General features: G+C 47.2%; 2 protein-coding genes across 2 annotated transcripts in view; both read left to right on the forward strand.

Moving 5' to 3' along the window:
• LOC308469608 (uncharacterized protein) overlaps positions 1 to 10,304 on the forward strand; it is a 32,210-nt gene extending 21,906 nt beyond the window's left edge. Inside the window, exon 6 of the mRNA XM_080992313.1 lies at positions 9,891 to 10,304. The gene's annotated coding sequence lies outside the window, so the exon portion shown is untranslated. The remainder of the gene's footprint in view (positions 1 to 9,890) is intronic.
• On the forward strand, positions 225 to 10,304 carry LOC308465637 (uncharacterized protein; the record flags this gene model as incomplete). The annotated part of the gene is made up of 5 exons (XM_080985676.1): positions 225 to 375; positions 4,643 to 4,725; positions 4,907 to 5,051; positions 5,415 to 5,492; positions 7,055 to 10,304. 5 exons carry the CDS (start codon positions 225 to 227, stop codon positions 9,445 to 9,447), a joined length of 2,850 nt encoding a protein of 949 aa, XP_080841802.1. The 3' UTR covers positions 9,448 to 10,304.
• Positions 10,305 to 14,715: the final 4,411 nt, after the last annotated feature.

A 14,715-nucleotide genomic window follows, 5' to 3' on the forward strand; every position in this document is an offset into this window, starting at 1 on the left:
ACCTCCTGCCACCCAACCCCTCCATCTGGGCCAACGAGCTCCGCTTCCTAGAGAGGCAGGATGTTTTGGAGTGGGGGGGCAGTCTGGGAGGGGTCTCCGACCATATTCCCGGAAGAGAAGCAGCCGCGGAGAAGAGGAGGAGTAGAAGGTGCGGGTAGGATTTGCATCTGCAAACAGCGCAGCTGGGGGGGGGGAGGGAAGAGGAGGAGGAGGGAAAGGGTTTTATGGCGGGGGGGCGCGTGGGGAATGAGAGGAAAGCAGGGAATTGGCTCCCCCACCCTTTCCCTCCGGGCTTGCCTTTTGCAAGATTTGCGTCCTTGGAAGCAGGCGAAGACATTTTGGTGCAATCTGACCGGGACGCTGAAGAGCCGCCAGGTGACAGCTGCTCCCCCTCCCACAATGACCAACTTGCATTCAATATTATTATTATATATAACATAATCGATCACAAATATTTCATTCGGGGTTTGCTCCTACGATGTTTTGTGCATCTTTGCACCCTGAGCAGCGGGTTTGGACCCCCGCGCATGCTTGCTCAGAATTGCAGCCCCCCATCCTGGCTAGCGATGCTCCGGCTTTGTCTTACAACCCCCCTACCTCCTGCCACCCCCTCATCACCCTATGACCCTTTCCTTCCTTCAGCCACTGCTCCTTCCAGGCTGCGGGGGTGGGCAGGGAGGCTGCTGTTGTACAGTGGAATCAGCTTGACAGGAAGGGACATGGGGCAGAGGGGGGTGGCGGCGTTTGCTGTGCTGCTGTTGTAGCCCCGGAGCAGGAGAATACAGACACCTTTGCTTTCCCAGAGAGGGAGGGGATGTTGAATGGGGAGGTGTGGGTTTTGTGGAATGGACAAGGCCAGGGAAGTTTCTTTCATGCGTTTTGATTTGTTGGAAGCCGCCCAGAGTGGCTGAGGGAACCCAGTCAGATGGGTGGCATATAAATTTATCATTATTATTTATTTATACCCTGCCCTTCTGGCTGGGTTTCCCCAGCCACTCTGGGCGGCTTCCAACCAACTGTTAAAAACAACATAGCGTCAGTCATTAAAAACTTCCCTAAACAGGGCCGCCTTCAGTTGTCTTTTAAAAGTAAAATACAGTGGTACCTCAGGTTAAGAACTTAATTCATTTTGGAGGTCTCTTCTTAAGCTGAAACTGTTCTTAACCTGAAGCACAACTTTAGCTAATGGGGCCTCCTGCTGCCGCCATGCGATTTCTGTTCTCATCCTGAAGCAAAGTTCTTAACCCGAGGTACTATTTCTGGGTTAGCGGATTCTGTAACCTGAAGCGTCTGTAACCTGAGATACCACTGTAGTTGTTTATTGCGTTGACATCTGCCGGGAGGCCTGGAAGGCCCTCGGAGCTGTACCTTAGTGTCCGGGCTGGATGATGGGGGTGGAGACGCTCCTTCAGGTATACTGGACCGAGGCCATTTAGGGCTTTAAAGCTCAGCACCAACACTTTGAATTGTGCTCGGAAACGTACTGGGAGCCAATGAAGATCTTTCAGGACCAGTGTTATGTGGTCTTGGCCGCCACTCCCAGTCACCAGTCTAGCTGCCGCATTCTGGATTAGTTGCAGTTTCCGAGTCACCTTCAAAGGTAGCCCCACGTAGAGCACATTTATTATTATTATTGGCTTTGGGAGCTTCCTTAGCAAGAAAGAGGCTGATGTGAGAAGGAGCCAAAAGGAATCAATGATACTTTTGGAGGGGGCATTAAGGGGGGGGGGCAAATGGGGAGGGGTTGCTGCACTGCTCTTCTTGTAAGGATAAAGGCTGGAGGACTTGGTGTGCCACTCTTGAAACCTTTGCGGAACTTCCTCTCCATGAACGGTGAGGCTTTCTGTTGTTATTACTGCCAGTTGCCTTCTTCTCAGGGTCCCCTCTTGGACTCCTTTGGTCACTAGAAGAAAGGGCACTTTTCACTTGCTTGCACCCTCAGTTCCCTCTTTTATAATAATAATAATAATAATTTATTATTTATACCCCGCCCATCTGGCTGGGTTTCCCCAGCCACTCTGGGCGGCTTCCAAAAGAATATTAAAATACTATGATACATCAAACATTAAAAGCTTCCCTAAACAGGGCTGCCTTCAGATGTCTTCTAAAAGTCTGGTAGTTGTTGTTCTCTTTGACATCTGGTGGGAGGGCGTTCCACAGGGAGGGCGCCACTACCGAGAAGGCCCTCTGCCTGGTTCCCTGTAACTTGGCTTCTCGCAGTGAGGGAACCGCCAGAAGGCCCTCGGTGCTGGACCTCAGTGTCCGGGTAGAACGATGGAGGTGGAGACGCTCCTTCAGGTATACTGGACCGAGGCCGTTTAGGGCTTTAAAGGTCAGCACCAACACTTTGAATTGTGCTCGGAAACGTACTGGGAGCCAATGTAGGTCTTTCAAGACCGGTGTTATATGGTCTCGGCGGCTGTTCCCAGTCACCAGTCTGGCTGCTGCATTCTGGATTAGTTGTAGTTTCCGGGTCACCTTCAAAGGTAGCCCCACGTAGAGCGCATTGCAGTAGTCCAAGCGGGAGATAACCTTCTCCCTTCTCTCTCTCCTCTCTGTATATCATTCCTGAATCTTGGACATCTCTGGGTGGGTGTGAGAGAGAGAGCTTGGAAATGTTTGCATTTTTGCCTTGTGTGTATAATATCAATCTTGCTATTTTTTTCTATGTGCTCCATCAAGATAGAGGCAGGTTTGAAACTGTGTTCAGGAGGGATGCCCTGCAGCCTATTTTGACCCCCCCCCCAGTTATTTCTCACCCTGTTCCACCTCACTGTGCTGGAATATTAAAACAGTTCACACACACCAACGCTCTTAGACTGCACTGGCTCCCGGTGGAGTACAGGGTCAGGTTTAAGGTGCTGGTTTTGACCTTTAAAGCGCTGTGCAGCCTAGTACCCACATACCTACGGGACCGCCTCTCCTGGTATGCCCCGCGGAGGACCTTAAGGTCCACAAATAACAACAGTTTGGTGGTCTCAAGGAGGTTAGATTGGTTTCAACCAGGGCCAGGGCCTTTTCAGTACTGGCCCCGACGTGGTGGAACGCTCTGTCAAAAGAGACTAGGGCCCTGCGGGACTTGACATCTTTCCGCAGGGCCTGCAAGACAGAGCTGTTCCGCCTGGCCTTTGGTTTGGACTCGGTCTGACCCTTATGTTTCCCTCCCCTTATGGTCTTGATTTATCAGCTATTTTATAATGAGGCTGCATTTTAAATTGCATTTTAACCTATATTTTAAATTGGTTTTTCTTTTTTCTCCCTCTCTTTCCCCCCTATTATGTTTTTACTGCGATTTTATTTTATTGGTCTTAGCCACCCTGAGCCCGGCTCTGGCAGGGGAGGGCGGGGTATAAATAAAATTTATTATTATTAGAGGAAGCCCTGGAGGGCCATAAGTCACTAATCTTCCTATCTCTGCCCCGCAAACTACATTCCATGTTTGAGCTGAGATGGAAATGCCCTCCAGATGTCAGCTTTCTTCCAACCAGAGAGTCTCGTCAGTATTTTAGGGCTTTTCTTTATTTATAAATGTGTCAAAAGGTCAGAAAGGGGATATCCTGGATGGCTGTTTTGGAGCAAGCAATAAGTGTCCACCCAGCTCTACCTCTCTTTCAAATCAGAACCAGTGAAGGCGGTGAAGGTCCTGTGTGAGTGTCTGGAGGCAGTTGGAGGATGGATGGCGGCTAACAGATTGAGGTTGAATCCTGACAAGACGGAAGGACTGTTTTTGGGGGGACGGGGTGGGCGGGTGTGTGGGACTCCCTGGTCCTGAATGGGGTAACTATGCCTCTGAAGGACCAGGTGCGCAGCCTGGGAGTCATTCTGGACTTACATCTGTCCATGGAGGTGCAGGTTCATTCTGTGTCCAGGGCAGCTGTCTACCAGCTCCTCCTGGTACGCAGGATGAGACCCTACCTGCCCATGGACTGTCTCATGCATGTGGTGCATGCTCTGGTTATCTCCCACTTGGATTACTGCAATGCGCTCTACGTAGGGCTACCTTTGAAGGTGACCCGGAAACTGCAATTAATCCAGAATGCAGCAGCTAGACTGGTGACTGGGAGAGGCCGCCGGGACCACATAACACCGGTCCTGAGAGATCTGCATTGGCTCCCAGTACGTTTCCGAGCACAATTCAAAGTGTTGGTGCTGACCTTTAAAGCCCTAAACGGCCTTGGTCCTGTATACCTGAAGGAGCGTCTCCACCCCCATTGTTCAGCCCGGACCCTGAGATCCAGCGCTGAGGGCCTTCTGGTGGTTCCCTCATTGCAAGAAGTGAGGTTACAGGGAACCAGACAGAGGGCCTTCTCAGTAGTGGTGTTGGCCCTGTGGAACACCCTCCCACCAGATGTCAAGGAAAGAAACAGCTATCCTATATTTAAAAGACATCTGAAGGCAGCCTTGTCTAGGGAAGTTTTTAATATTTAATGCTGTATTATGTGAGTTCTGCAGAGGTACTGACCATAATGCTTTCTGTGAAGCCTGATTAGGCAGCTTATAGCATTAGAAAGTTCCTGTATAAAGGATGGCCTTGTTCCCATTCCGTCTCTCCCCCGCAGGGCCAGGGACGGCTTCTCTAGAGAGCTGCTTCCTGTTTTGAAGTGTTCCCTTCAGGCCTCCTCATTCTCCTTCTCTCTGACAGGCAGCCTGATGGCCACAGAGACACCGTCTGGACCATCTCTTCTTACAGGTGTGGTGGGAAAAGGTGCCAGGCAGCTCCCTCAGGTAAGGAAACAGAATCGGGGGAGGGCAGGTAGGAATTGGTTGGGTATTATTTATGATTAATGATTGAATTTGCTAGTTGCTTTATCCTGCCCAGGGCCACCAAAAGCAACCGAGAACCAAGAAACTAAACAGACAGAGATGAGGGGGATCTAAGAGAAGTTCTCTTGGCTTCTTCTTCCAGGATCTGGTGACCTTCCAGGCCCTCTTGACCTTTGAGGAGGTGGCTGTGTTTTTCACGGAGGAGGAGTGGGCTCTGCTGGATCCTGGCCAAAGAGCTCTGCACAAGGAAGTCATGGAGGAGAATTATGAGATGGTGGCCTCTCTAGGTAAGGATGCATTTTTATGCCTCTGGACTGCTAGACGTTGAAGGTGTCAAGCAGCTTTTGTGCATTTATTCATGCAGAGTAGGAATAATTTAAGAAGAATAGCCCGTTTGGATCCCCATTTTTGCAGATGTACCCTACAATATTTGCAGCTTTGTTCTCTGAAGAAGCATCCATATATTCACACAAATGCCCCTTGTGACAGTGGGGACCACAAGGCCCTCTCCTTTTCACATTGCGTGTCTTTATAGGATCCGGATATGGCAATCCTTCCTCTTTGCCTTTGCCGATGTAGATACGGATTGATTTGAAACGACTGAGAGTTTTGTGCTCCAAAGTAGCCAATAATATCTCTTTCCTTGGCAGAATCAGACCTCAGTTCCTGTTGGGAAGAAGGACAAAATCCATTCCTCCAGGACCCCAAAGAAGGGGAGACCTCAGCAGGTACCAGTGTTGGGAGGGGCCCCTTTTGCTCCAGGAAGAGAGGGAGGAGAACCTAATGCCTTTATGTTCTTCTTCACATCCTCCTTGAGTGCTTTTTCCTGGCTGCTTTGTTTCCTTGAAATCTGATGGGGTTTCTTGCTTGCCTAGATAGACGGCAGAGAGGAGGATGTAGCAACTCTGCTCCTGTCCAAAGGTGACAGTTGCATTTGTTGTTACACCCCCTTCTGCCCCTGGCCCCCACAAAGCATGAACATGCACACCTGAAGCTGCAAAAAATTGACCATGTCTGGAAGACTTTGGGTCTGATCCAGCAGGACTATTCTTCTAGAGAGCAGAGGTGTCCTCCAGGCTGAGTTTTCCCTTCCAATGTGCTGAGATATTCCCTCAAGTTCAAAATATCCACTATGGTTCCCTTGAATTGAAGTCAGTGTACAGTGAGATCCTCTTCACGGGTGTCAGGTGGATTCTGCTGGGTCCACGTGTCCCCTCTGCTATCACCACAGTAGGAGATTTAAGATCTTGCCTTTCCCTGCTTTTGGGAAGGGAGCCATGGCAGTAGTAGCACTAGGAGTGTCTGGGCATATTGTACAGTCATACCTCAGGTTAAAGATGCTTCGGGTTAAATCTTTTCAGGTTGCGTCTCGCGGTGACCCGGAAGTACCGGAAAGGGTTACTTCTGGGTTTCACCACTCGCGCAGACGCTCAAAATGACGTTACACGCATGTGCAGAAGCGGCGAATCGTGACCCATACACACTCACAGACGCAGGTTATGTTCTGCTCAGGTTGTGAACGGGGCTCCTGAACGGATCCCGTTCGCAACCAAAGGTACCACTGTACTCAGAATTAACTGGCCTTTTGGAAAGTATTTCCCAAACCAGAGTTCATCACATGGGTGAAAGGAGAAGATGTTAGGAAAACATTATTCAAGAAACAGATAAAAGTTCCTTTAGGCTTTAAAGAGGGTTACAGAATTTTCTTTAGTGTGTTGGAGTGCCACTCTTGGCTTGCTTAGTGCAAATAAAGGAAGGAAATTGAGGCTGCGATTCTGCATGAGGAAAGCACACATAGAGACACACGCTGAGTTTATACCGTGCTGGAGAGATATAGTAGGCATGTAAACAGTTTGTATATATTTGTAACTGAAATGCTTGTGCAACAAGCAATATAGAAGTTCTTGACTGAGGAATTTGACTATGACTACTGTTCTTGTCAGGGACGTGGGTGGCGCTGTGGGTTAAACCACAGAGTCTAGGACTTGCCGATCAGAAGGTCGGCGGTTCGAATCCCCGCGACGGGGTGAGCTCCTGTTGCTCGGTCTCTGCTCCTGCCAACCTAGCAGTTTGAACCTAGCAGTCACAGCAGGTGGGAGGTGGAGTGGAAAGGGACCTTGAGATTGTAGTACATTCAGAAATTAACTTCAGATTCAGCTGGACAGGGAGAGAGAGGGAGGGGGACAAGCTTGAAAAAAGTATAAGCAAAGAACTGAGTTCAATGTGTATTGAGGGTCCCTGCTTCTGCCTTGCGATTTGAATGGCATTTTCTTTTTCTCGCTCAAAACAGGTAAAGGGCAGAAGAACGAGAATAATGAAGAGCCATCTGTGGGGTCATCAGGAAATGTGGAGTGTGAAACAGTGAAAGAGAAATTTGTAAATCAGCGATCACCCCAAAAGTGTGCAGGAACCATTTTGGAAAATGGGGAAAGGAAATCCTCCACTCCTCAGGACACTGATGTCCATGTCGAGCTGAATTCACATGAAGAAGGCACAGGGAGCAGCAGTGTGGAGTGTGGAAAGAGCTCCAGTCACAGTGGAAGCTTCAGTTCACATCAGAGAACCCAAACAGGGGAGAAAGCATTTCAATGCATTGAGTGTGGAAAGAGGTTAAGTAGTGCCGGAAACCTTATTAAGCACAGAAAAACCCACACAGGAGAGAAGCCATTTAAATGCATGCAGTGTGGAAAGAGCTTCAGACAGAGTGGGAACCTGACTGCACATCAAAGAACCCACACAGGGGAGAAACCGTTTACATGCATGGTGTGTGGGAAGAGTTTCAGTCTCAACCACCATCTTACTTTACACCAAAGAACCCACACAGGGGAGAAACCACATACATGCATGGAGTGTGGAAAGAGCTTCTGTACCAGTAGTTTCCTTATTGTACATCAAAGAAAGCACACTGGGGAAAAACCATTTAAATGTAAGGAGTGTGGAAAGAGCTTCAGCCAGAGTGGAAACCTTACTAAACATCAAAGAACCCACACTCAAGAGAAACCGTATAAATCCATGGTGTTTGGAAATAGTTTAAGCCCCAATTGTCAGCTTACTTTGCATCAAGAAAACCACACAGAGGAGAAACCATTTAAATGCATGGAGTGTGGAAAGAGCTTCAGTCGTAGGAGTAAGCTTACTTTACATCTAAGAACCCACACGGGGGAGAAACCATTTAAATGTATGGAGTGTGGAAAGAGCTTCAGCCAGAGCGGAAACCTAACTGCACATGAAAGAACACACACAGGGGTGAAACCATGTAAATCTGTGGTGTTTGGAAAGAGTTTTGGACTCAGTCATCATCTCAATTTACATCAGGGAGCCCACACTAGGGAAAAACTGCATAAATGCATGGAGTGTGGAAAGAGCTTTCGTGCAAGTAGCATCCTTATTGTGCATCAAAGAACCCACACTGGGGAGAAGCCATTTAAATGTACAGAGTGCGGAAAGAGCTTCAGCCAAAGTGGAAGCCTTACTGCACATCAAAGAACCCACACAGCAGAGAAACCATTTAAATGTATGGTGTGCGGAAAGAGTTTCACTTTCAATTACTACCTTACTTTACATCAAAGAACGCACAGTGGAGAGAAACCATTTAAATGTATGGAATGTGGAAAGAGCTTTCGTTGGAGAACTACACTTATTTTACATCAAAGAGCCCACACTGGAGAGAAACCATTTAAATGTATGGAGTGTGGAAAGAGCTTCAAACAGAGTGGAAGGCTTACCGCACATCAACTAACCCACACAACAGAGAAACCATTTAAATGTATAGTTTGTGGAAAAGGTTTCAGTGTCAATTACTACCTTACTTTGCATCAAAAAGCCCACATTGGGGATAAACCATATAAGTGTATGGAGTGTGGAAAGAGCTTCAGCCGGAGTACTACACTTATTGTACATCAAAGAACGCACACTGGGGAGAAACCATTTAAATGTTTGCAGTGTGGAAAGAGTTTCAGTCGACGGAGTACACTTACTGTACATCAAAGAACACACACCAGGGAGAAGCCCTTTAAATGTATGGAGTTTGAAAACAGAAGCTTTATAGAACATCATAAAACAGACACTGGGGAGAAACCATTAGAATGTATGGAGTGTGGAAAGAACTTCCGTTGTAGAAGTGCCCTTACTTTACATCAAAGAACCCACACAGGGGAGAAACCATATGATTGCATGGAGTGTGGAAAGAGCTTCAGTCGTAGGAGTACACTTATTGTACATCAAAGAGGCCACACTGGTGAGAAACCATTTAAATGCATGGAGTGTGGAAAGTCCTTCAGGCATAGTGGAAGCCTTACTGCACATCAAAGAATACACACAGGGGAGAAACCTTTTAAGTGTGTGGAGTGTGGAAAGAGTTTTAGTCGAAGGACTACACTTAATATACATCAGAGAGCCCACACTGGGGAGAAACCATTTAAATGCGTAGAGTGTGGGAAAAGCTTCAATTGTAGGAGCGCACTTACTTCACATCAGAGAACCCACTCTGGAGAGAAACCATTAAAATGTATGGAGTGTGGAAAGAACATTCTGCGGACTACAGTTACCTTACATCAAAGAATCAACATTGGGGAGAAACCATTAAAGTGCATGGAGTGTGCAAAGTGCTTCAGTGAGAGTGATGACTTGACTGTATCCGGTATCCCACACAGGGGAGAAGCCTTTCAAGTAAATGGAATGTGAAAACAGCTGCAGTGGGAGCAGCAAACTTAACTTCACGCAAGATAATTCACACAGAGAGAAAAACTAACAAAATACATGGTATGTGAACAGCACTTCGTTAGCGACTGAAGCCATCACTTCACTGCACAGGGAGGAACCAAAGCAGGGAAGTAATTAAGAGTGTAGAAACAACCATCTTGTGGCACCTGAAAATGCATTATGATGTAAGGTTTCATTTTCCCTAAGAAAAAGAAGAAATTGCCAGCACTGCAACTTTCAATTGCCCAAGGCAGTCTCCCCTTTCTGCCTAATGTTTGGCCCGGCACCTACTTTACACCTAGGAACCCATACCGGGCAGAAACCATTTAAATGTATGGAATGTGGAATGATCTTCAGCCAGAGTAGAAACTTCATTGCACATCAAAGAACCGCACGCGGCGTAGAAACTGGTGTGAATCCCAGAGGTGCAGAAGCAGTGAAGACAAAGCTTAACCACTAAGTCCAATATTAAATGGTCTCTCCATTCTGGGAAATGTGATATAACTGACTGGATCCCCATGTACAGAAAGAGCCACAGGCCAGTTCTCCCAAAGAGAGGTGGCACCAGACCTTAAAATCTGAACTGGCATCCACAGTCACTGATGGACTTACTGTTAGTATCGTGTTTATGGAAGACAATCTTACTCGGCTACAAGTGATCGCCAAAGAAAGAAAGAGAAAGAAAAGAGTACACTAGGAATACTATATTGTTCGTGGGTAGGCTGTGATTAGTCCAGATGCAGAGCTACAGTGCTCTGCTTTATTTTGTAATCAATTTAACCTGTTTTCTTGCTGGCACCCGATCTTTTATTATAAATAAAGTTCACAATCTGACCACCTCTTCAGTTTGTTCTATTACTGAACCATTTTTGAATGCAACTTTTACTCTATTTAGAAGCACATAAAATATCAGCATAGAGGATGTTTAGATTAAAACAGCTGCAGGTGAGGCATTCATATTAGAACTATTGCTTTCTTTTCCCATATACAGATGTCCTACGAATCAGATTTCCTTTGATCCGAAAGAGAAATGTTGCCTCTGACAAATGTGGAGATAACCAAACATTTTGGATTCATATTACCAAATTCTCCTCTTAAAAGGGGAGATGGGCTACACATTTTGCCATTTTGGTAGCACCAACTCAGTCTCATAAAGGATGCTTAGTTTAAAGCAGTTGAATGTGTCACCTTGAGTGATTTATGGGGTGTCACACCACCCATAAAGCAGCTCTGAGACCGAGGAAGGCATGCAGGACGTAATGGAGGAAGAAGGGACAGTCCAGGTGAAAAACAGGTCAGTAGATTCTCCACTTTCCTCTGCCCCACTCTCTCATAGAACCAGGAGGAGCTTGAAAAGTGAAGAGTAGCTACGACTTCCGTAGTTTCAGGCTGCAACCCATTAGGGGAGGAGGGGAGGGCCCCCATTGTTGCTGCATGGTGAGCTCCCGTTCCTCTGTCCCAGCTTCTGCCAACCTGGCAGTTCGAAAGCATACCAGTGCAAGTAGATAAATAGGTACCACTGTGGCGGGAAGGCAAATGGTGTTTCCGTGTGCTCTGGCTTCCATTATGAAGTCCCATTGCACCAGAAGCGGTTTAGTCACGCTGGGCACATAACTCGGAAAAGCTGTCTGTGGGCAAACACTGGCTCCCTCAGCCTGAAAGTTGAGATGAGCACTGCACCCCATAGTTGATTTTGACTGGACTTAACCCTCCAGGGGACCTTTACCTTTTACCACGAACAGTGTTCAAAACGCCAGGAGAGAGATCCTGAGGGACATTCTTTACTCTTACTATTGTTTCTGTCTGTGTCCAAACTCCCATCAGTGGAGTCCCCTTATCCAGACAGATTTAAGGAGATCCTAGTCCCACCCTTTTTAATGGGATCCTAGATGGTGATATTGTCCCTGAATCCTGGACCAGAATGGTGATAATCCCCAAAAGCAGGCAAAGACCCAGAAAAAATTGAGTCACTCCTAAGCCAGGACCAGAAGAATGTTTACAGTGCTTATTATGGTGCGATTTAATAGGGGAATCACTTCATATGTTCATCCAGACCAGGCAGGTTGCGTAAATCTCATATTCCATTAGATGGCTGCTTAATGTAATTAGAAATGCTAAGGCCTTCTGTCAGCCTGAGACTTCTATCACGTTCGATGCCTTCAAGGCATTTGACTGTCTTGAGTGGCTGTATATTTTTGCTGTTTTAAAAGGATAACGGATAGGGAATAAGAAGGGTAGGGTTATGGACTTCCAGCGATGAAAGATGGCCGTGCAGAGCTCATAGGGACCACCAACACCAACAGGGCTCTCTGGCTGGTCAAGGGGGAGCCAGGGCTTCCCAACGCAAAGATTGAGAGGGCTGTGCGAAGCCCCCCCCCTTCCCCAATGACCTTGGCTCCACCAGGACTGGGATCACCCCAGCAGCGATCCAGCAGAGCTCAGAGGTCCAGAGGCCTCCAGAGCTGAGCAGGTAACACAGTGGAGCCCTCCCCCCAATTTTTTTACCTGCTGCCACGGCCATTGAGAGAGCCTTTAATTTTTAACTTTTTATTATGAAGCCCTAACCCCACCCCATACTTGTGTGTATGAGTGTGTAGGTCTGTGTGCACATGTGTATCCACAAACAACCCCCCTCAGCACACACTCTCCCTCTGGCCCCACCCCACCAGTCCCTTGCATCGCTGCTTGTTAAGTTTACCTGCTTCTTCCTTCCATGCTTTAAGCATGGTCTGTGTGAACTAGCTATTAGATGGCCCACCAGCTCTAAGACATCTTACACCTCCTTGTGATATTTGCCAAGGGGTACGTTTTATGGGTGCAGAATCTACCAGAAGTTTCTATAACATTCTGGGTCTTTTAAGTCACCTCTAAGATTCTCAACTGGGATGCGGGTGGCGCTGTGGGTAAAACCTCAGCGCCTAGGGCTCGCCGATCGCATGGTTGGCGGTTCGAATCCCCACGGTGGGGTGAGCTCCCGTCATTCGGTCCCAGCTCCTGCCCACCTAGCAGTTAGAAAGCACTCTTAAGTGCAAGTAGATAAATAGGGACCGCTTTATAGTGGGAAGGTAAACGGCGTTTCCGTGTGCTGCGCTGGTGCTGGCTCGCCAGAGCAGCTTCGTCACGCTAGCCACGTGACCCGGAAGTGTCTCCGGACAGCGCTGGCCCCCGGCCTCTTAAGTGAGATTGGCGCACAACCCTAGAGGCGGACACGACTGGCCTGTACGGGCAGGGGTACCTTTACCTTTTAAGATTCTCAAAGCACAGCTGGTGTTTACAGGCTGTGTGTGTTATCTGAATTTCAAGGTTATTTACTCTGGGGACAGCCTACGGTGTATCTACTCTCTACTGGGTAGATCTGTTATTTCTACCTTTTCTACTGGACTTTACATTTCATTTTGTAATTATTTCATACTGTGTGGTGTGTATTTTACTGGTTGCAACTGGATGCCCTCTCAGGAGCTAAGTTTTGTAGCTGCTGAATTTCAGCATGAACTGTATTGATTTTGAACCTCAGCAAATTGCTACTGAAGAAACTTCTGCTGCCTCTTGGTGTGTTTTTGATCTCAAGTAATTGTTCTTTGGTTTGCTTCCGCTACTCTGCTAATACAAGGAGATGGGGGTGTCTGGTTTTTGGACATCTTACTCCATCAGTATTTGGAGAGGGGGAACTTGCCGGCCTTTGATTTTTTCCATTTTTGGGAGGGTGTCCATTCTAGCCCTGCCCACAATCTTCATTCACTTTCAGGTCCTTCCCCTTTCAGTTTCTAATAATAATAATAATAATAATAATAATAATAATAATAATTTATTATTTATACCCCGCCCATCTGGCTGGGTTTCCCCAGCCACTCTGGGGGAAAGTAATACCCTGACCTCTTCGCAATGCCTTGTTAACAGGTTTATTTTTTGCCCTAAACAGCCCAGATTATCCTCTTAATTGCTGTATTATAAATCTAGCTTGAGAAAATAGCGAGTCCCTCATTTATCAACATATTTTGACACCTTTCAGTTATGTCAAATCATTCCCATGCTTTCAGCAAATGTAGTAACATCTTGGGTCACGCTGGAGGCACGAGCTCCCCCTTCTCTCTCACAAGCTGTGATCCTGTTTTTGACCCCAAACAGGTCAATATGGAAGTTTATATCCAAGCCTTTCACACAATGAAGTATAGAGATGTGGAACAGATGGTATAAAAATACTCAAAGTAAGAAAAGCCTGCCACAGAAACATTCTATTCCTAAACTACGCAATCAGCACTAAGAAAAATTACAGGGTGGGAGTCAGGTGGAATAATCCACGTAGCATATAAATTATTAGAGCATTCATACATGCTCTGGTTATCTCCCGCTTGGACTACTGCTATGTGCTCTATGTGGGGTTACCTTTAAAGGTGACGTGGAAACTACAACTAATCCAGAATGCAGCAGCTAGACTAGTGATTGGGAGCAGCTGCTGGGACCACATAACACTGGTCCTAAAAGAAGTACATTGGCTCCCTGTACGTTATTGAGCACAATGCAAAATGTTGGTGCTGACCTTTAAAGCCCGAAACAGCCTGAGCCCTGTAGACCTGAAGGAGCATCTCCACCCCCATCATCCAGCCTGAACATGGAAGGTCTCCTCCGAGGGCCTTCTGGGGGTTCCCTCACTGCAAGAAGTGAACCAGGGAAGGCCATCCCTGTGGAATGACCTCCCAAGGAAATAAACAACTACTTGACTTTTAGAAAACATCTGAAGGCTGTTCAGGGAAGTTTTTAATGTTAGATTTTTTCCTGTGTTTTTATATATGCTGTAAGCCGCCCAGAGTGGCTGGGGAGACCCAGCCAGATGAGCAGGGTATTATTGTTGTTGTTGTTGTTGTTGTTGTTGTTATTACTACTACTACATAGGGTATTGTGATGGGACGATGAGCTGCTTGTGTGTAAAATCCAAGTCCCTCAGAGTTTGGTCAAGTTTGCAAACCTCTGTCTGTAACGGAGCCCCTTAAACATGGCTCCGTCAGTCGCTGGCAGATTCCGACAGTGGTTGCTTTCGGAATCGCTTCCAACATAAAAGTTCCTTAATGGAAACACGTCTTCTGGACTCTCTGCGTGACAGTTTCCGGCGAGGAGTGGGTGTCCCTACAGGAGGTCCTGAAACCTCCCCACTGTTTTCGCTGGAAGTGTCTCTGAGCCATCCCTCCAGCTCACTTTCCCTCAGCTCACCTCCTCTCCCCCTACTGGTTCCCTCTTCAGCTGCTGAGTCTCTCC

This window comes from Podarcis pityusensis (assembly GCF_964106645.2).
Source record: "Podarcis pityusensis genome assembly, chromosome: 2".
Taxonomy (NCBI): domain Eukaryota; kingdom Metazoa; phylum Chordata; class Lepidosauria; order Squamata; family Lacertidae; genus Podarcis; species Podarcis pityusensis.